Source organism: Drosophila persimilis, unplaced genomic scaffold (assembly GCF_003286085.1).
Source record: "Drosophila persimilis strain 14011-0111.01,24,50 unplaced genomic scaffold, DperRS2 tig00000002-arrow-pilon, whole genome shotgun sequence".
NCBI classification, from domain to species: Eukaryota; Metazoa; Arthropoda; class Insecta; order Diptera; family Drosophilidae; genus Drosophila; species Drosophila persimilis.
This window is the reverse complement of record NW_020825289.1, coordinates 19,433,569-19,452,001: the sequence shown is the minus strand read 5'-3', so window position 1 is coordinate 19,452,001 and position 18,433 is coordinate 19,433,569. Positions and strand designations below refer to the sequence as shown.

The following is an 18,433-nucleotide window of genomic DNA, read 5'->3' as shown; positions in this document are numbered from 1 at the left end:
TTTCGATGTAGTGTAGCCCTGGACACGAAAATATGAGAAATACCAGCGTTCGCCCACATACCCTAGCGCCATTTACATATTTTTTTAAGATATAATTTGTCTGTGTAATTACAGGCCTTACGTGCATAATAGCTACTGCCTAAACAAGCAATAATCCCCTCCACCCGGAAAAAGACACCGCATAGCTACAAGCGAACACACAACAACGCTGCCCTTACTCATCCGAAGAAGCTATATCTGCTGATTCCATCGATTTGACACTCACCGAAGCACACACACACATCGTTTGTGGTGGTTGGGGCAAACAGAGAGCACACAGACGAAGAAAAAAATGACTGCGCCTCGACGTCTTCGAAAAGAGCTGTGCGATTTGCAAGATAATACATTAAAATCCTTCCGCGACATTAAGGCCGACGACGAGAACCTGCTGCGCTGGACTGGCCTGATTGTACCCGACAATCCGCCGTACAACAAGGGCGCCTTCCGCATCGAGATCAACTTTCCGGCCGAATATCCGTTCAAGCCGCCGAAAATAAACTTCAAGACGCGGATCTATCATCCCAACATCGACGAGAAGGGGCAGGTCTGTCTGCCAATCATCAGCACCGAGAACTGGAAGCCGGCTACGCGAACGGAGCAGGTTGTCCAGGCTCTGATAGCCCTTATCAACGACCCTGAGCCCGAGCATCCACTTCGCGCCGAGCTAGCCGAGGAGTTCCTCAAGGACAGAAAGAAGTTCGTGAAGAATGCCGAGGACTACACCAAGAAGCACAGCGAAAAACGTCCGGCGGATTAGTGCTGTGGCCATGGCGAGCCGCCAACAAACAACAAACGAAGACGGATGACGAAACCAAACTAAACCCCATCCCATTATTTTCACCCCCCTTCGAGTCTACGCCGAGTGCGACGGAGGGCGAACAAATTATTTCACGCTTAGTCTACGAGTTCTCCCCGTTTTGTGATTTTCAATTAGCTTTTTAATGTTTTAACTTCGATTTTTCAGTAGAAAGTTTCGCAATTCTCCCAATTCCAATTTGTAAGGATCAGGATCCGTAGGAAGGGTAGTTTTTTAATTGTAGCACTGTAATTTTATGCAAGAGAGAAATACAAGTTCGTTACATTAAAACACAACGCCATCGATGGGTGGCGCCTCTTTAATAGCGGACACAATCGATGGCTGCTCGACGGCCCCAGTGTCGATGGGCATCGGAAACGATTCCTCGCCTAGCATTCGGCGGAAGCAGGTCAGCAGCACGTTGTTGTTGTGTTGGATGAGTGCATTACTGAACTTGTTCTTCTGAAGCTCCTTGATTTGCACCAGACTGTGTATGGCCTCCTCTTCCGTCTCCCCAGTGTCGCTTTTGAGCAGGTCAAGAACTTCCTCTACGATCGCATCGTCCTCTCTAATGCTTGGGCTGCTCAGGGTGATCGTTTGCAATTGGTTGGTCTCGAAGTGGGTCTCCTGATAGACAGATTCCACAAGAAACAGCAGCACGGAGGCAGAATAATGGGTAAGGAACAAGAACTTGTGGAAGACAATCTTCTGTGGCCGCTGACCGCGCACGCACTCTAAAAGTGCCACAAAGAACCGACGCTGAGCACTGTGAAAGGTCTCCGTCTCCCCTTCCGTGCATGGCAGAAAGCTTAGTGTCTGGCTATCCAGCTGGCAGTTGGGAGAAGCTTGCCATATGGGGTCGAGATCGAAGGTGTCAAGTATGCGGAGACGCAGCAAAAGTACAGGCTCTGAAGCAAAAAGGCTGCTCTGCAGGCTTTTAACGGGTGCCCCCCTGGAAACACGCAAGGTCAGAGGCGCCACTCGATCTTTGGCATACCTATAGCTCGTAAGGCCATTGGGGCACTTCTCCAGTTGATTAAACTCACGGCGCAGGCAATATATCTGCTTGAGAAGATCGCCGTCCTTAAGCTTCTCTCGCTCTGTGTAGGAGCCACCATAAATGGGCACTGAGAATCCCAGGGCCTTGCTGGTCACCTCTTTATCCACGATGCACAGCTTATCGTCCAGGGGCTGCACCTTGTAGCGATTGTAGTACATGGAGGAGACCAGGCCGCGCAAGTGGTGCAGGTGCCGAAAATATAGACGATCTTTGGACTCGTAGGCGTAAATGCTACTCTCAATGGCGTCCGTCTGAAGCTTCATGTACAGCCGACAGGCGATTTCATGCTGCATCATGAAGTCGTTGGGTATTTGGGATTTGGCAAACAGAGGCATGACCATCGCATCGTTTGGCTGGGCGAGTTTGGCTTGCATTTTTTCCAGCAGACGGGCCAGACCGGGCGTATCCTTCTGGTAGTTTAGGCAGATTACATAAACCTCCGAATTGCCGCGCTTCGATGTAGCCGGCTTGTAGATGTGCACCTGCTCGAAGATGCAGTTGAGCATGTACAAAAGCGAAACGCTGCAGGCCTCGAAGAGTGTGAACATTTTGACTACGAACTTGCCGCCCGTCTTGAGTATTCTCAGCGCACAGATGGTCTCGGCAAAGAACAGGCGAACGACGATTTCCTCCTGGCAATCCGGTTGGGCAGCGCAGTCAATGGAGCCGTCGGCGGTGATCAGGTCCACGCCTCCACTGCCGTTGTCTTTGAAGTCTTCTGCACAGCGTTCGACCATATGTTCAATGTTGCTCAGATTGATGAGATTTCCCGTGAGATCTTTGTGGAAGAGCCAATTGTCCAGTGTGTGGAATATGAACCGGTCATCGGTTATCATCTCGTTCAAGGCGTTGCCCTCGTAGTAAGGATTTAAAGTAGTCGAGCGCCAGCGCCATTTGATCTAACAAAAGACTTGATAAATTGATTCCCCCATCAGTTCTGTTGCTACTGACCTCATCCTTTTCATATGTGCTGTGCAAGTAATGATTTAGGGCCGCAATGAAGGCCCCAGGAGCCTCGCAAAGATGGAGCGTGTTCACCACCGGCTCGGTCACCAGCGGATAGCGGTGCAAGCACTCAAAGAACTTGCACCAAGCGACGGTCACGAACTCCGCCTTGGTCTCGTTCTTCAGTCGCCACGGAACCTCGCCAGACGGATCCCGGCGATTCGTGTGCGAGCTCCACTCCTGCACCCCATAATCGTTCAGCTTGCTCTTGACCGAATTCAGTTGGTCCTTGAGATTCTGCAGCGCTTCGCACTGGTAATACTCGCTGAACAGAGGCTGCTCCTCCCGAGGCAGCTCCCAGACGCCATCGCCCCTCGGCTTTTGGTATTGGAACTTCTTTTCAAATAATTGTTCCAACTCCGATCTCAAGTTTAGCTTCGGCCCCATTATAATTTACAGTTTAAACGAACTTAACCCACTTAACCCCCCTTATGGTGAAACAGATGTGCAACTTGAGTTAAGCCGCGGAAAATAGCACTGGCTTAATTCGTATTAAAAAACTGCTTTAAAACGTAATTAACCAATAAACCAGACTGACCAGTTGATGCATTCATTATTTTAAATAATATCTTTTTTCCAAAGATTTGCGGATTCCGTTTTGAAAACGGAAAAAATATTGATGAGTTCGTTTAAATATACCGATGTACAGAAAAAATAAACAGTAAATGGTCACGCTGCATGTGTTTGTTTACATTGTTTGCGGTCCCACTTAAAGATAGCTTGGGTGCAGACGATAGGTTTATAGAGGTTAATATCGATAAAAGAGTAACTGAAAAAGTGGATTATTATCGAATTTAAAAGTTCCTTCTTACATACGTATATATCATTATTTCCACATTTTCCATAACCATATATTTATGGATGTAACAATTTTAAGTTTTAAAAGGAACAGAACGATCCCTAGCTTTTTCAATGATACAGAAATATTAATTTCTGTGTACCTATTTTTATATTGCCAAAAAGCCAAATCAAAATGAAAAGACAAAATTTCTGTAAAAGAACATTTACATTAAAGACTTTCCTAATAATACAATTCTGTTCATGTGCAAGCTTATAGATTTCCATGAAACTTAAAAGTTGTATTCGACTAACCACTAAGTTTATTAAACTACATTTTTGTAAAGTCATAAATTATGTTAAAAGAATGCTACTACAGTCAATTTAGGATAGATATCTCAAATAAGAGCATAATGATCCCTTCTTTGGAGAAAGAATTACGATTTAATAAGTACGAAACCATCGCATAATATTATAAACCTAAAATCCTTCTGAATGGAATGTTTGTAAGCAGTCTTCCTCACAACCATTTCCCCTAATCCAAGCCATTCCTTGCTCGTCCTACAAATTTTATTTATTTTACTGAACCAAAGATGGGATCACGATCACCAGCATAGCATTTCCCGTAGAAATCGCATTATTGATTAGGCACATGCCTCAAATACAAAATGGCTTATTAAAATTAATTTCTTCCATTCTAAAGATATATGTATGTATGTGTTGTAGAAAGCGCAAACATCCCGACATACATATGTATGTATAAGGCCCCAAACTTTTAATAGACAAAGTTTTGATATTACGAAACAATTGGTCATCATCCGTGAGCATTTGGACTGTGCATATTAATCTCAGAATTATAAACGGACATGACACATACGGAAATGGGAGAAATTGTGAAAGACGAGCATTAAAGAATTACAGGAAAAAGCTTGTGGCGGTCTCCTCTGATATTTTTACATACTTCCAGTTGGTATGCGGGGCTTAAACATACGTATCTATACATGTTATGTACATCTATCTGGTTGTTTCGGTTGTTTTGGCATTTCAATGGGTTTTGCTGTGGCCATATCGTTTTATATCTTTATACGTGCATGCGCTGCCGACTTTATGGCTATCAAAACGTGAGTCGTGTGCATATGAATAATAATATTCAAATGATGGCTTTCCAAAGACTTCCAGACATCCACTGAATGACACACGAAGGAAGAGGGGTACATATGTACGTAGGATCCGAATGAATAAGAGACTATACCAGAGACTTCTCAGGCTTAGAACTGTCCAGTGATTGGTATCGTCAGTGAGTAACATTCCCTGCTTTTCTATATACATACCTTTGAATGCCATTATATACATATCTGTAAGTATAAACGAAGTGTATGTACGAGTAATATACATAAGTGTAAGTTCAGAAATGTATTTGTCTGTATATGTAGAAGACCGACACGTGACTGTTTTGTATAATCGGGCATAAATATCTGTAATGTAAGCCTATAGATGGCTCACAGAAAACTTGAGAACCTGAACCTGAACAGAGCAGAACAGAACAAACGTCTGCCAGCCAGTTCGAAGTAATCGTCGTCTGGGGATCTATTCCCGCAGGTGGCTGGCTCTCCTCCTGGCGAGCGGAAGTAGCAGCGATCGATGGAAACATCCAACAGCGCGCATGCGCGCACGGACACACATCGCGGACACCGAGGCGAGCGGCCATACCAAATGCATTTTGGGTTTGTTTCGACCCGCGATGGCGGCGGCAAGCGACGAAATTCCAAAACGGCAGTGACTCTGGGGGACGGAGACTCTATTCGATTCAATCGAAGTCGGACGTGGATGTGGACGGGAACGTGGACACGGCTTTTGTTGGCAACTAAGTTTTATTTCATTTCATATTTTTCTTAAAAGGGAGTTCATTAATATTCCGGGCAGGCGGCTGTGCGCTAAAAACGCTTAAGCGGCGTTGCAGAGGAGCGACGTCTCGGCTACGGCTACCTGTCGTTGGCGCATGTACAGGTAAAATGTGCGTGTGTGCGTGCCCGTGCACCAACACAAGTGTCTGCACCCCCACTTTGCCGGAGTGTGAGTGCACTGGCAACGGGTCTCGGTCTCGTCCCAGTCCCCGTTTTAGACATCGTTCGGTGTGTGTGTCTGTGTGCTTGTGTTTGTGAGCGAGTGTCAAATGCCAACTAATTGAAACTTCTTCAATTGCGGGCTACTTTGGGGCTGCGCTGCCGTCCGGCCCGAGGTGTGGTGCTGAGCCAGTCGCACGGCATCGAAATCAGTTGCCAATTAGTCTTCAGCGCCGACGGATTACAATTGTGGTTCGCCTTCGGCTTCGAGCCCACCAAGAGCACACACAGCTCAGAAGACCTGCTGCTAAGTGCTTTTCAAAATAACAAGCGTTTCATTGATAAATGCTGCTGTCTTGTGGCCGGCTGTCCGAGCCAAATAACATACACATATCGTCTTGGCCGAACCGAATCACTTGTGCCCTGTGAGAATGTTTATGTGAATCGTCGTCGCGCGTCTCGGATCGTACCGCATCTGTTGGTAAATTGGCAAGATGTCGGCATAGCTGAAGTTGAAAAGCGATCTTTGAGAACGCTATGCTGCATCTAGTCAGTTATTCAATGGAACAGTCAACAGATCGAGATTGCAAATGTTGGATAATTCTTTTATTACAGATTTGTATGTATATTGGCTGATTACAATGGATAATAACCCTTTTTTCCAGTTAATTTATGTCTAGCAGTTAGCCGAAAGCTGCAAAAATTACGGAAACTGGCAGAATAGAGACCTGCCTATGAGAAGAGGCTGCTTCTTCATCAGACTTTTTGCCGGAACGATCAGAGCAGGATAAATAACAGCACCTGGTTCTGTTGGATACTAAAATTACTGGAGATATTTATGCTTAATGTGATGCCAAATATAATAATAATAATATAATAAATATTAAACTTGCTTTCTAATTTGCTCTTTCATTTATTCTTTGGTTTGTTTGTTTAAAAAAAATCAATGCAAATCAAATTCAAAAGACTTGGCGGTAAATCGATACTCAATCGATAATTCCGTTACGTTACAGTACGATTCAGTCGATACTATCGCTATCCAATATTCAATATTCAACAGGAACGCGCCACATTTTGGACACGACTTTTTTTGTACTGCATGGTAATTTGGAGACCCTGGTAAACAGCTGTTTGCACATGATAAACAAAACACAAATAATTTGTTGGAAAAACTTCTGAAGAGGTTAAATAAACAGATAAGTGACATTAAATTCTTTCATAAGTAATGGATAGCCAGGTAAGTGGGTATTTTAGCCTTTGCCGAAGTATTGCCCGCTTGTTGATTGTTTCTGAGCATTGCATTGTTTAAAAGAGAGAATTACTATTACTATAGTGCCGGAGAGTGTGTCGAAATTATCGCTTCGCACTAATTAGTCGCAACGCTCGGTTATCAGAAACCCCATTGTGATAAATCTAAATACGCGAACAATACGTGTGTCTCAAACGGAATATAACGTTGCGATAATTAGGTATAGGAACTAAATGACGTAATTTACATGGAAATACTACCAGAGAGCATGGGAGGATGTTTTTTTCCTAGTCCCAATTGAGAGGGCGTTTCAGTAAAGACACTTTATGGGCATTTGCAGGCACCGATCGATGATCTGCTGTTGGACATTGTAGACAATGCCTGGCGTATGGAAGTTCTGCCTTTCGATCAGATACTAGTGCCACTCGAAAAGCTCCCCGATCCGGAGGCCGATGGTGGTGATTCACATTTGACTCTAAGCGAGCAGGTGAGCAACGACGATAATTTTGGTTTGGGGTTTGGCAAAGACTACGACCTGTTCAATATATTTTCCAGGAACAAAAGTGGACTGATTTGGCGCTGGGTTCGCTGGCACCCGATGCTGCACTGATCGATCAACTTAATATTACATCCATCTAACCAAGGACGAACAGTCCGCGGGCGAGCACCAACTCGCCCAGCTTTCTAGCCCCCCCAAGTTTTATACTAAACACAAACACCCCACCAGCATGAATAACAACAACAGCACAAGCAACAACACTAGCGCAAGCACTAGCATCCACCACCAGCACCTGCATTCGCCCACCAAACTCACGGAATTCGCGCGAAACTTTGAAGACAAGCCAGAATCGCTCTTCGGCCGTGTGGTGAATAAGATCCAGAATGTCTATAACCAGAGCTATAACACCGTCAACGACATATCCAGTGGCAGCAGCCCGAGCACCAGCAGCAGCACTGGCGCTCAGACCGTTCAGGTGGGCAAATCCCAGTTCTACAGCGAGAACAGGACGCCCACCATCGAAGTTGCGGATGTGGAGGACAGCTTGTCGTCCAGCCTCAGTTCGAGGCGACCACAGCCGCCGACAACGCTGAGTTTGCGGGCAGACAGCGAGTCGCGAAGCACTGGCAATTCGAGTACCACAGCCGAAGAGTCCGAGGCCAACGAGCGTGTCGATGTGGCGCTGAGCAGCGAAGCGAATCAAGGGCGCACCGTTTCCAACGTGCTGAAGCACATCAGCAACAGTGGTGCAACAAAAAACAATAACGTGAGTGAGACTGCACGACTGCATTTTTTCGAGAGCTGCTGCAATAATAATTATTACCCCTTTTTTTGCAGGATCTGCGCAATTACAAAGACACGGAGCTGCAGAGGTTCTGGATGCCCGATTCCAAGGCCAAAGAGTGCTACGACTGCGCCCAGAAGTTTTCGACCTTTCGCCGCAAACACCACTGCCGCCTGTGCGGCCAGATATTCTGCTCCAAGTGCTGCAACCAGGTTGTGCCCGGCATGATAGTCCGCTGCGACGGGGACCTCAAGGTGTGCAACTACTGTTCCAAGATAGTGCTCACCTTTCTGAAGTCCTCCAGTTCGGACATTGGCCAGGATCTTCAGGCACTGCAGCAGCATCTCAGCAACAAGTTGGAGGTACAAGGCAGCAGCGCCCCCAATGCTACCCCGCAGCAGCAGAGAGCGCCCCTGTCACGGAAGACCTCGCTGGGCTACCAGGAAGAGCGCTTCAGCTCGCATCCCAACTACACGACGCTCTCCTTCGATGACCGGAAGAACATCCTGCAGCAGTCGAACTCTCTCATCACGCTGCACGAGGAGATGCAGCGAGATCTGCCGGCCCAAAACTGCGGCCAGGTGCTGATCGAGTTCCTCAATAGCAACAACAAGTCGGCCAACGAGGTGCAAGCGGTGGCCATACTGAATGCCATGCTGGCAGCCGGATTCCTTGAGCCGATCGTGCCCGATCCTGACCAGACCGAGTTCGAGCCGACTCTGCACTACAAGTTCGCCAAGAACAGCAGCTCGGACAATTCGCAGACCATCAGTCCCCAGTTCGAGGCGCCCAATGGGGAGCCGCAGCCACCGAAGTCGATGGACGTCTCCTTGAGCTTCCACTCGGTCGAGGATATCGAGCTGGAGAACGATTTGTGCTTCACTGCGGCCACGTCGAAGCTGCTAGAGTCCTACTGCGATCACGAGGAGCAGCTGCTGGCTCAGCTGCTGCGTGCCCATCACCTAGACCAGGAGTGGGACAAGGTGCTACAGATGCTCTGCTCAACGGCGGCCAACCACTTCAAGCCCGAGTACTGCACCAACGATCTGATGGACATTCGCAACTATGTGAACTTTAAAAAGGTGCCTGGCGGCCGGCGCAAGGACTCGAAAATTGTGCATGGCGTGGCCTTCTCCAAGAATGTGGCGCACAAAGATATGGCCGCGCATGTGCCCTTCCCGCGCATCCTACTGCTCCAGTGCCCCATTGTCTACGAGCGCATCGAGGGCAAGTTCGTCACCATCGAGACGGTGCTGCTGCAGGAGAAGGAGTACCTGCGAAACGTCTGTGCCCGCATCATGAGCTTCTCCCCCAACGTTGTGCTCGTCCACAAGAACGTCGCCGGCATTGCTCAGGACTTGCTGCGCTCCTATAATGTCACACTTGTGCTGGACGTCAAGCTCTCGGTCATGGAGCGCCTGTCTCGCACCCTCCAGTGCGACATCGTCAGCTCCATCGAGTCGAACATCACCATGCCGAAGCTGGGCCACTGCAACGACTTTTACATCCGCAACTACAACGGCAAGACGCTCATGTTCTTCGAAAAGCTCACCAATCCCCGGGGCTATACCTGTCTGCTGCGCGGTGGCAGCAACGCGGAGCTTACCCGCGTCAAGAGGGTGGCATCGGCCCTGCTTTTTGCCCGCTACAACTGGCGCCTGGAGATGTCCTTTCTGTTGAACGAGTTTGCGCAGCCGCTCAGCCCCAAGGCCTCGATATTCGATTCGAAGGAGGCTAGTCCCAATAGCGAGACTGAGGCAGAGGCGGAGCTCCGATCCGGATCGTCCAAGAGGGTGCCGCAGCCCATTGCGGAGCGCAAGTCGGAAGATAAAGTCACGTCCATTGTCAGTGAAAACGTGGCTGACTTTACAGATCCGCTGCGGTCGACGGAGGCCGATGCTTTGTCCACATCACCCAGCCATGTGCTGCCCGTGGTGGAGGCCCTTGCCGTGGAGACCCGCTACGATAATCGATTCCGTACTGCACTCAGCTCCACTCTGCTCTCAGTTAGCCCATTTCTGACCTTCCCGCTGCCCTATTTGGAGACGGAGCAGGGACGCAACTGTAGGCTGCGAAAACTCTTTCCCACTGAACTGTACTTCTCCAAGCAGTGGTCGAATGCAGGACCCCCGTCGATACAGGAGCGTGCAGAGAGCTGCGGCGACACTGAAGCCGCTGTAAAATCGGAGCTGGGAAACAAGGAAAACGAACAGCAGTTGCAGCTGCTGCCAGCCCACGAGTTTGTGCAGATGAAACTCACGGCGCCCGCCACCAATCGCGACATCCAGACCAAGCTCGCCGAGTTCCGATCCTTTGGCGGTCGCTTCCCCAAGGGCAAGGCTCCAAGTAAGTTCCATCAGGATGTTTCAAGAAAACCAGTCCTAATTCGTAGTCCATTTTCGACAGTGCTGAGGCCCAAAAAGAAGATGCCCGAAATCATCCAGAGGCCGCAGAAGGTGAGCGAAGAGCAGCTGTACAGAGACGCACTGGATCCGCAGAACCACCAGAGGCTGCCCGTGCTCTTCTGCAGCTTCCACTACAACCCCAAAGGCGTTTCCTCCTTCTGCAAGCTGCCCATGCTGCTGGACATGAAGTTCTACGGACAGTACGACATTATGCTGGAGCAGTTCCTGCAGCGCTATTGCTGCCTGTTCAACTCGATGTGCCCCTCCTGCAACCTGCCCATGCTTGGCCATGTGCGACGATATGTCCACTCGCTGGGCTGTGTCCATGTCTACCTCACCGAGGACCTGACGCGCTCCGACCCCAAGCGCATCTACTTCACCTCGTGGTGCAGCATCTGCAATGCCACCACGCCCACGGTTCCGCTCTCGGACTCGGCCAAGTGCCTCTCCCTGGCCAAATACCTGGAAATGCGCTTCCATGGGCATGCCTACAAGCGTCGGCCGCCGACAGATGGCGACCAGAGCAATCGCTGCGAGCACTCGCTCCACCGCGACTATGTGCACCACTTCAGCTTCCGGGGAGTAGGCGCCAAGTTCCAGTACACACCTATCGAGGTTTGGGAGACGGATCTGCCGCCGCTGACCCTGCAGCTGGACCAGCCAAAGCCCTTTCTGGGCAGCCAGGTACAGGAGGAGATCAAGAACTTCTCAGTGCGCGGCCATGAGGTGTACACGCGGATCCACGAGCGGATCGCCGACCTGGCCAGCGAGGACGAGAACACTCCGCTTGTGCAAAATCTGAAGACAATGCTGACCCACGACCAGTTTATTTTCAAGCAGAAGATTGAAATTGTGCACACCCTGCTGACGGAGCGTCGGGCCAACGCGTACGACATCAACGATGCCCTAGCCATGGCTCGGCGCTCCCTGGCCGAGAGCATTGAGCTGTGGGGCCCACGGCTGCTAGAGGTCGAGCTGGTAGCTCAGAAACTGTCTGCCAAGCAGGCGGTCGTCCATCACGTCGATGCGGGCACCATATGTACAGAAGAGCTGCGCCCGGATCAGGCCTCAACCAGTGCAGGCGATGACGGAAACAGCAACAGCAGTAACATCGCCCCTGTGGAGTGCCCTTCGGAGGACACAGAGGCGGCTGCTGCAAGCCAACCCGTGCTCGACAAGAAGTTCTCCATCGATCAGCTGCTGGCCTCCACGGCGAGCGTGCACTCGGACAAAAAGTCCATTAGAAGCATCCTCACACAGCTGCTGCCCTCGACCAATCAGGCCAATCCCCTGCAGTCGCCGTTTCCGTCCCAGGATCACCTCACCCTCCCCATGGGCTCTATTCCCATCCACGTGCGTGAGACCGATCTCAGCTCTGTGATCGCCTATAGCCTGACCTCGGCCGACTACCAGCGAGCCCTGGACGAAGCTTTCAGTAGCGTCGGTGGCGAGGCCCCAGCTGCAGGCCACTCCAGTCCGCAGCTCAAGCGGAAGGTGCCGCTACCAGAAGGCCTGAGTGATGCCGAAGAAAGCAGCCCCAATCTGTCGCGCACCTCCAGCAACACCAGTGCGACCCCAGGAGGAGCGATTCCCGCCGCCGCCACCTCCAGCGAATCCGAGGAGAAGATAAAGGAGCGGAACAAGACGCAGCCACAGTCACCGAGTCCACACGTCTCGCTGGCATTCAACGACAACGGGTGCCAGTTCCAGTGCAAGATATATTTTGCGCGCGAGTTCGAGGGCATGCGAGCCAAGAGCCTGCAGCCGCCGAAGCTGGACAGATCGCTGTACCGCAAGCTGGAGAAGAGCAAGATGCGCGAGGAGCTGAGAATCTCACAAAGTCGAACGGGCTCCGAAATGGAGCTGGTGCGCAAACCCAGCGACGTCAGTGGCGGACCGCCTCTGGCTCGAACCTCGGAAGAGCATGCGACGGACATGGAGGAGGAGTCGCGCATCGCCCTGGCCCGCAGCCTGTGCAACAGTGTCCAGTGGGAGGCACGCGGCGGCAAGTCCGGATCGCGTTTCTGCAAGACGCTGGGTAAGGTTTTTCTATGCCGCACCAAAAAAGGCATTTGCCTATTATATTTTGATTTCTGCAGATGATCGTTTCGTGCTCAAGGAGATGAACTCGAAGGACATGACCATCTTCGAGCCCTTTGCCCCAAAGTACTTTGAGTACATTGATAAGTGCCAGCAGCTGCAGCTGCCCACGCTGCTGGCCAAGATCTTTGGCGTTTTCAAAGTCAGCGTAAAGAAGAAGGAGTAAGTTCCATAGACTTGCATCTCCAAATGGCCTTTGACTAATGCGCAATTCTTTATCCTATCTTTTGGCAGCTCCTTTGTGGAACGCTCTGTGATGGTCATGGAAAACCTGTTCTATGGCTGTGAAATTTCCAACAAATTCGACCTTAAGGGCTCTGAGCGGAATCGACTGGTGGACCCAACCAATCAACAAGGCGAGATTGTGCTGCTGGATGAGAATCTGGTCCAGAGTGAGTAGCCCCGCATGGCAGTCTCTTAACACATGATCTGATCAGCATCTAATTCCCTTCTTAGTGTCCTGGTCGAAGCCTCTCTACGTGCTGTCCCACAGCAAAACCGTGCTCAGAGATGCAATTCAGCGGGACTCCTCGTTTCTGGAGAGAAATGGCGTCATGGACTACTCCCTGCTGGTGGGCTTGGAGAAGAAGAACAGCCTCTTGGTTCTGGGCATCATAGGTGAGCATTCAAAGGCAATTGACATGGTCTACATGGCATGCTTACATTTAATTCGTTTGCAGACTACATACGAACCTTCACATTGGACAAGCGAGTAGAGTCGATCATCAAGCAGTCCGGTCTGCTCGGCGGCAAGGGCAAAGATCCCACGGTGGTATCGCCAGAGCGCTATAAGCAGCGCTTCATTGATGCCATGGATCGGTACTTCCTCACTGTGCCCGATCGCTGGGAGGGTCTCTCCAAGGTCTGACTTCACACCCCCCACACACAGTTATTATAGATGTAGACGCAAAATAAAGTAGACGCCACACAGCTCCACAATCCACAGTCAATCTTCATTGCCACTCAGGGGCAAAAGCGTTTCCGAATCCGCAATTGAATTGATTTGGCCTTGACCTGCATCCGCCGCGGGTGGCCGCTATGGCCGGAAGCCATAGCTGCTCATGACAATTGAAAGCCATGTACGATATACGTGGGTGTAGGGGAACTGGCGGCCAAGTTGCGTGCCTGGCCAAAAAGGAAAGTAAAGGAAATTATTATCATGATGGAAACCACGTCGCGAATGAAATCGTTAAGACGCGAGTAAATCAGGCAAATGTGCGCCTCTTTAGGGCATAAACACGGTTTCATTATCGAGGCGTCACAGCTGCTCTGACATGGCCCAAAACTGGGTTAAGAGACTCCACTCGCGCCTGACAGGTAGGGTGAGGAATTGAAATCAAAATCAAAACTCAAATTCATATTCAAGTCAACTGCAGCTGGCGACTGGGAGAGGGAGTGCCATGGAATTCTGGGGCGGAGACAGCTACAAACTGCTCGATTGCATGTAATAGCACTTGGAGTCAAGCCCGTTCAACATGCAGAACGCTGCAGTGGCGTATTCCGACTACAAGATACCCGCTACCCAGATTGATTTGTTGTGCTAATTCGAATATGAAAGGCAATTATGTTTTTGAACTGCTCCGGAAAAGTAAAAGCAATTGGAATACCCGTGCCATTTGGTAGATCAGTGGATAATTACCATCTACAAATTATAGGTACCATGGGCTTACCATTACTATTATTCCCTGAGAGGCTATAAAGGCTATATATAGCCTAAAATGAAATCCTTTATTTTATTTGCTTTTATTATGTCCCACTAGTCTCGACCCACTCCCAACCCATCCCGTACCCCAATCCTAATTCCGCGTGCCAGTCGAAAAACAAAAGTGACACCTTAAGTCAGTCGCCGTGGCAGAAGCGTTTGGCTTGGGTGTTTTGCGGGCCCACACCCATCTCTGGGCAGGAGCCCTTTTGGAAGTTGGCGTGCGAAAAACGGGCTAACTCTTGGTGGCGCACATTTCCACATTTCAGTTGGGATTTACGATCTGAGCGGTCAAGTTGTGGTTCGACGAGCTGCGCTTGAATGGCGGCATTTGCGGTTCAGCTCGGTTCGGCATGGTTAGGGGTAGCAGCTGTGGCTGTGGTCTGCCACTGGTCGCGTCCGTGGTGTGCAGACCCCGCAGTGTGCTTAAAACTGTTTCATTAAAGTGCAAACTCAGCTAATGTGTTCAATTAAAGAGCAATCCGTAGAAACCAATCCCCCAAAACCCCGCAAAACGAAGCAACCATGGCATTAGCTTATGACTGGAAAAGCAATGACGGGTAAGGAGATGCCGGGAAGACCGCATAGAGCTCCCTGCTGCGCTTCGGCTTAGGAATACCGGGCACAGTCAGAAGCGTGGTTCATGGGATATCATAAAAGGATATGTCGTGGTCTGGTTGCCTGGAGTCAACTCGACCTTGGCGTTCATGTCTTGTTGATGGTTAGCATAATGGTGCATTCTTGTTTATTGCATTACGTATACGCCCGGTGGCGTGACTGGCGTTTGTAACAGCAATTAAAACGTCATAAATCTGCAACTGTAATTATGTGTGTGGTGTGTGTCGGACCGAACCGAACCCTACCGCCCTAGGTAAACCGTGGAATGGGGCACAAAGTTAGCCAACGCTGATTAGCATATTTAAATGGGTTGCCGCCACTGCTGGCGCGATTAAAAATAGCCAAAGGTCATTTGGCATTGTCAAGATTAGTCGGCAACCTCAAGCAGGACTGGCGCCCCTTTCCTTTAAGTAGTCATCGTCTTTTGGCCCAGCGTCGGGCTGAATTGGGTCAGACCCAGCCCGACATGATTTGCTCGCCTCCCCAGCCCTTTAATGCTTCTGTCTGTTTCCGTTTCTGTTTCGGCCGAGAGTCAGTCAGGCAGGCATGCACGCACACTCACAGGCAGCTCCCCCGCCATTCAGAGTTCCAGACATGCAACAGAATTGGGGGTAAAGAATATGAAACATTTTGGCAGCCATCAATTACCGCCATTAGCCTGGCATATTTTCACACGCTCGAGCAGCGACCAGACTCTTTCAGATTCCCAGAATATATGTATTAAGAACTTCAAAGGCAACAGGTGCTTTGCGGTCACATATACCCCAGGCCCAAGCCGGTGGCCCGGCCGTATGCCATCCTGTCGTGCATTTTAAATGACCCGAGTCCTTGACAATGGCTCGAAAAACACCCATTTCCGGATTGGAAATATCGTGTGTATGTGTGTTTGTTTGGGGGCGTTGTCAGGGATAACACCATACCATACCCAGTCGTCGTTCTATTGATTGACATCGATTGGGATGTGGCTTGGGTGCGGACTCTTGGCACGGGTGCGACTGCTCCAGTCAAATCAAATAGACAATTTTCCAATTTGAAGCAATTTCTCATGCATATTCCGTATTCGTTCAGTTTTGTTTTCATACAAGTGTGTTTTTGTGTGCCTAGCAACATTGCCATGGCACGCCATGGATGGCTGATGGGTGGTGATGGCAAAATGGAAATGCCTTCACTGGCTAGACTCTTAGCTGAGACTCCGACATTGCAATTGTTGTTCCTCCGCGTGGAGAGGGAAGGCATTAGGTGCCCCCATTATTAAGGGACTCGCCTGTTATTTGGTTGTGGTGCCAACGCCAACGGTGGAATGAAGAATGGCAGGAACATTTTTCGTTCAGTTTTCAGCTAAAGACAAGACGGTTCGGATGTACCCAAACGAATTCTGACGTTCTCTGTCCATTTGCAGCTTTGATGCCGACTTTGGCTGGAATCGATCCTTCTCCGAACCCGATCTTTCTGTCAACCAGAAGCAGGGCGATCTCAGACGGTTCGCCATCAAGCATCCGCACGAGTACATAGCCATCGATGATCTAAAGTACTTCCGCCACCGCCAGCCCGACCAGTTACACACCCAGAGCAACGTCTGTCTCTACAATAGCGATGAGCCCGTACTGTCCTTCGGCTCGCTAAAGTCAGAGTACTGCCGGCAGTACCACAGCCACGGCATTACCGGCCAATCCAGCCAAAGGTCATTGCTGAGGCGCGCGACATCGCTGCATCTGGAGGGATTCATGCATCTGCTGACGGAAAGCCAGGACAAATATCACTGGTACACCCCCGAAGATCTGAAATTGTGAGTGCAACTAGTACAGATTTTGTTAGACAAGGTCCCCGAATATATACATACATATATTGGTATATTTCAGTTCTCGTTGCTATCCCGTCCGCAATCCAGAGAACCTGCAGCTGGGCGGAGACGCCGATGGCGAGAACAACATGAAGAACTCCTCCTATCTGATGGCGCCCATGCTGGACGCCGGCACAAAGATACTGCCACGTGAAGTGTTCCTCGGGGAGGGCGAGGCAGCATCCAGCAGGAATCAGGTGCACAACAGCTTGGCCTCCGACAAGTTCAAGCGCGATGTGGCCGCCCAGGAGCAGCAGAGATGTCACCTACAGATGCGCGCCCAGGCCGTGGACCAGCAGCCAGAACCGTCAGAGTACAAGCGACAGTTTGTCCAGCAGTTTCCGGAAAAAGCCCACTCCATACCGCAGATAAGTAACATCAAGATCCAAGGCGACTTTGTGGCTGTACCGGAGTACAAGGACAGCTTCAAGATGTACGCCAACTACTCGAAGAGTGCGCCCATCAAGAAGGATGATAATCTGCGCGTCTCCGGTTCGGAGCGGGGAAGCGATATCAGGCCAGGGCTGCCCGGTCATGGCCACAGCCATGCTCCCGATGTGCCAGAGTATCGCGACAAATTCATCGACCCACCCAAGCACATGGCCAAAGAGAAATCACTCAAGACGGACGATCACCTGCGGCCTCGGGGCGAGTTCACCCGAGAGATTCCCGAGTATCACGAGAGCTTCCGAGACCCGCAAATCACCGAGATGCCCGAGCGGGGCAAGGCACGGGAGCCGTTTCTACGCCTGAGGGGCAAAATCGAATTTAATCCCGAGTATCGAAACAATTACCTGGATTTTCCACGCTCCCGGCCAGTTGTACATAAGCCGGCCTCCTCCTTCCGGCTGCCACACTCGGGCGTCCACAAAGTCCAGCCCAACGTCAGCAACGGCTCCTCCTCCGACAAGCAGTATCAGGAAGATCCCGAGCCTGCCACCTGCACCACAGTGCCGCCATCGGAGATGGTCGCAACGCCAGAGTATCGGCGGGCCCAGTATAATTATCAGCTGCGTGAACGGCCTCGGGAATACGACGTCGTGGGCAATCTTCGCAAGAGTTCGGAATCATCGCTGGAAGTGCGTCCACCACAGCCGCAGCAGCTCATCTCCCACAAGCGAAGGACCTCACGCCAACGTCTGGTGAAGGAGCCTCAGCCAGTGACCTCCAGCTTTGAGGATGTGGGTGGCAACGAGGCGAAGAAGCCCGCTCGATACGGCAGACGATCTTCCGTAATGCAAAATGCGCTCAATTGCCGCGAGAAATCGTCAATAGTCGAAGGCAATCCCAAGTACGCCGCCGCGGGCTGTCGGCGGGCCAAACATAATAATGGGAGCCAGAAGGATCAGCAGGGATCGGGATCCTTTGTGGTGCTCGACGAGCCGGGTAAGCCTTCCAATTGGATGAAGAAGACCTGGTACGATTCCTAGGCCCCGTAATCGACACCTAAATACGAGTATTCTATTCATAATCTCCCGAATTCTAAAGAAATAAAT

General features: G+C 50.3%; 5 protein-coding genes across 5 annotated transcripts; 4 read left to right on the top strand and 1 right to left on the bottom strand.

The window, feature by feature from the left end:
• Window positions 1-96: 96 nt before the first annotated feature.
• On the top strand, window positions 97-1,126 carry LOC6592245 (ubiquitin-conjugating enzyme E2 L3). Its single transcript, XM_002017560.2, has one exon. The coding sequence runs from the start codon at window positions 332-334 to the stop codon at window positions 794-796; it is 465 nt and encodes a 154-aa protein (XP_002017596.1). The 5' UTR covers window positions 97-331; the 3' UTR covers window positions 797-1,126.
• Window positions 955-3,323, bottom strand: LOC6593041 (cap-specific mRNA (nucleoside-2'-O-)-methyltransferase 2). Its single transcript, XM_002017561.2, has 2 exons — window positions 2,847-3,323; window positions 955-2,794 (listed from the first exon to the last, which is right to left on the bottom strand). Exons 1-2 carry the CDS (start codon window positions 3,285-3,287, stop codon window positions 1,121-1,123), a joined length of 2,115 nt encoding a protein of 704 aa, XP_002017597.1. The 5' UTR covers window positions 3,288-3,323; the 3' UTR covers window positions 955-1,120.
• A 3,602-nt stretch (window positions 3,324-6,925) lies between these two features.
• Window positions 6,926-7,631, top strand: LOC6593043 (anaphase-promoting complex subunit 13). The gene is made up of 3 exons (XM_002017562.2): window positions 6,926-6,977; window positions 7,330-7,476; window positions 7,545-7,631. The coding sequence occupies exons 1-3, from the start codon at window positions 6,966-6,968 to the stop codon at window positions 7,626-7,628; spliced, it is 243 nt and encodes an 80-aa protein (XP_002017598.1). The 5' UTR covers window positions 6,926-6,965; the 3' UTR covers window positions 7,629-7,631.
• LOC6593045 (putative 1-phosphatidylinositol 3-phosphate 5-kinase) lies at window positions 7,626-13,716 on the top strand. Its single transcript, XM_026986738.1, has 7 exons — window positions 7,626-8,254; window positions 8,326-10,618; window positions 10,679-12,715; window positions 12,777-12,939; window positions 13,012-13,169; window positions 13,234-13,395; window positions 13,458-13,716. Exons 1-7 carry the CDS (start codon window positions 7,718-7,720, stop codon window positions 13,643-13,645), a joined length of 5,538 nt encoding a protein of 1,845 aa, XP_026842539.1. The 5' UTR covers window positions 7,626-7,717; the 3' UTR covers window positions 13,646-13,716.
• A 987-nt stretch (window positions 13,717-14,703) lies between these two features.
• LOC6593046 lies at window positions 14,704-18,425 on the top strand. Its single transcript, XM_002017565.2, has 3 exons — window positions 14,704-15,039; window positions 16,497-16,883; window positions 16,957-18,425. The coding sequence occupies exons 1-3, from the start codon at window positions 15,005-15,007 to the stop codon at window positions 18,365-18,367; spliced, it is 1,833 nt and encodes a 610-aa protein (XP_002017601.1). The 5' UTR covers window positions 14,704-15,004; the 3' UTR covers window positions 18,368-18,425.
• The last annotated feature ends 8 nt before the right edge of the window (window positions 18,426-18,433 follow it).

Coding starts and splice junctions, on each gene's coding strand:
- LOC6592245 (XM_002017560.2), top strand. CDS start 332: ATGACTGCGCCTCGACGTCTTCGAAAAGAGCTGTGCGATTTGCAAGAT.
- LOC6593041 (XM_002017561.2), bottom strand. CDS start 3,287: ATGGGGCCGAAGCTAAACTTGAGATCGGAGTTGGAACAATTATTTGAA. Junction 2,795..2,846: donor GCACATATGAAAAGGATGAG/GTCAGTAGCAAC, acceptor GTCTTTTGTTAG/ATCAAATGGCGCTGGCGCTC.
- LOC6593043 (XM_002017562.2), top strand. Junction 7,477..7,544: donor ATTTGACTCTAAGCGAGCAG/GTGAGCAACGAC, acceptor TATATTTTCCAG/GAACAAAAGTGGACTGATTT.
- LOC6593045 (XM_026986738.1), top strand. CDS start 7,718: ATGAATAACAACAACAGCACAAGCAACAACACTAGCGCAAGCACTAGC. Junction 8,255..8,325: donor GTGCAACAAAAAACAATAAC/GTGAGTGAGACT, acceptor CTTTTTTTGCAG/GATCTGCGCAATTACAAAGA. Junction 13,396..13,457: donor CTTGGTTCTGGGCATCATAG/GTGAGCATTCAA, acceptor ATTCGTTTGCAG/ACTACATACGAACCTTCACA.
- LOC6593046 (XM_002017565.2), top strand. CDS start 15,005: ATGGCATTAGCTTATGACTGGAAAAGCAATGACGG. Junction 15,040..16,496: donor GACTGGAAAAGCAATGACGG/GTAAGGAGATGC, acceptor GTCCATTTGCAG/CTTTGATGCCGACTTTGGCT. Junction 16,884..16,956: donor ACCCCCGAAGATCTGAAATT/GTGAGTGCAACT, acceptor GGTATATTTCAG/TTCTCGTTGCTATCCCGTCC.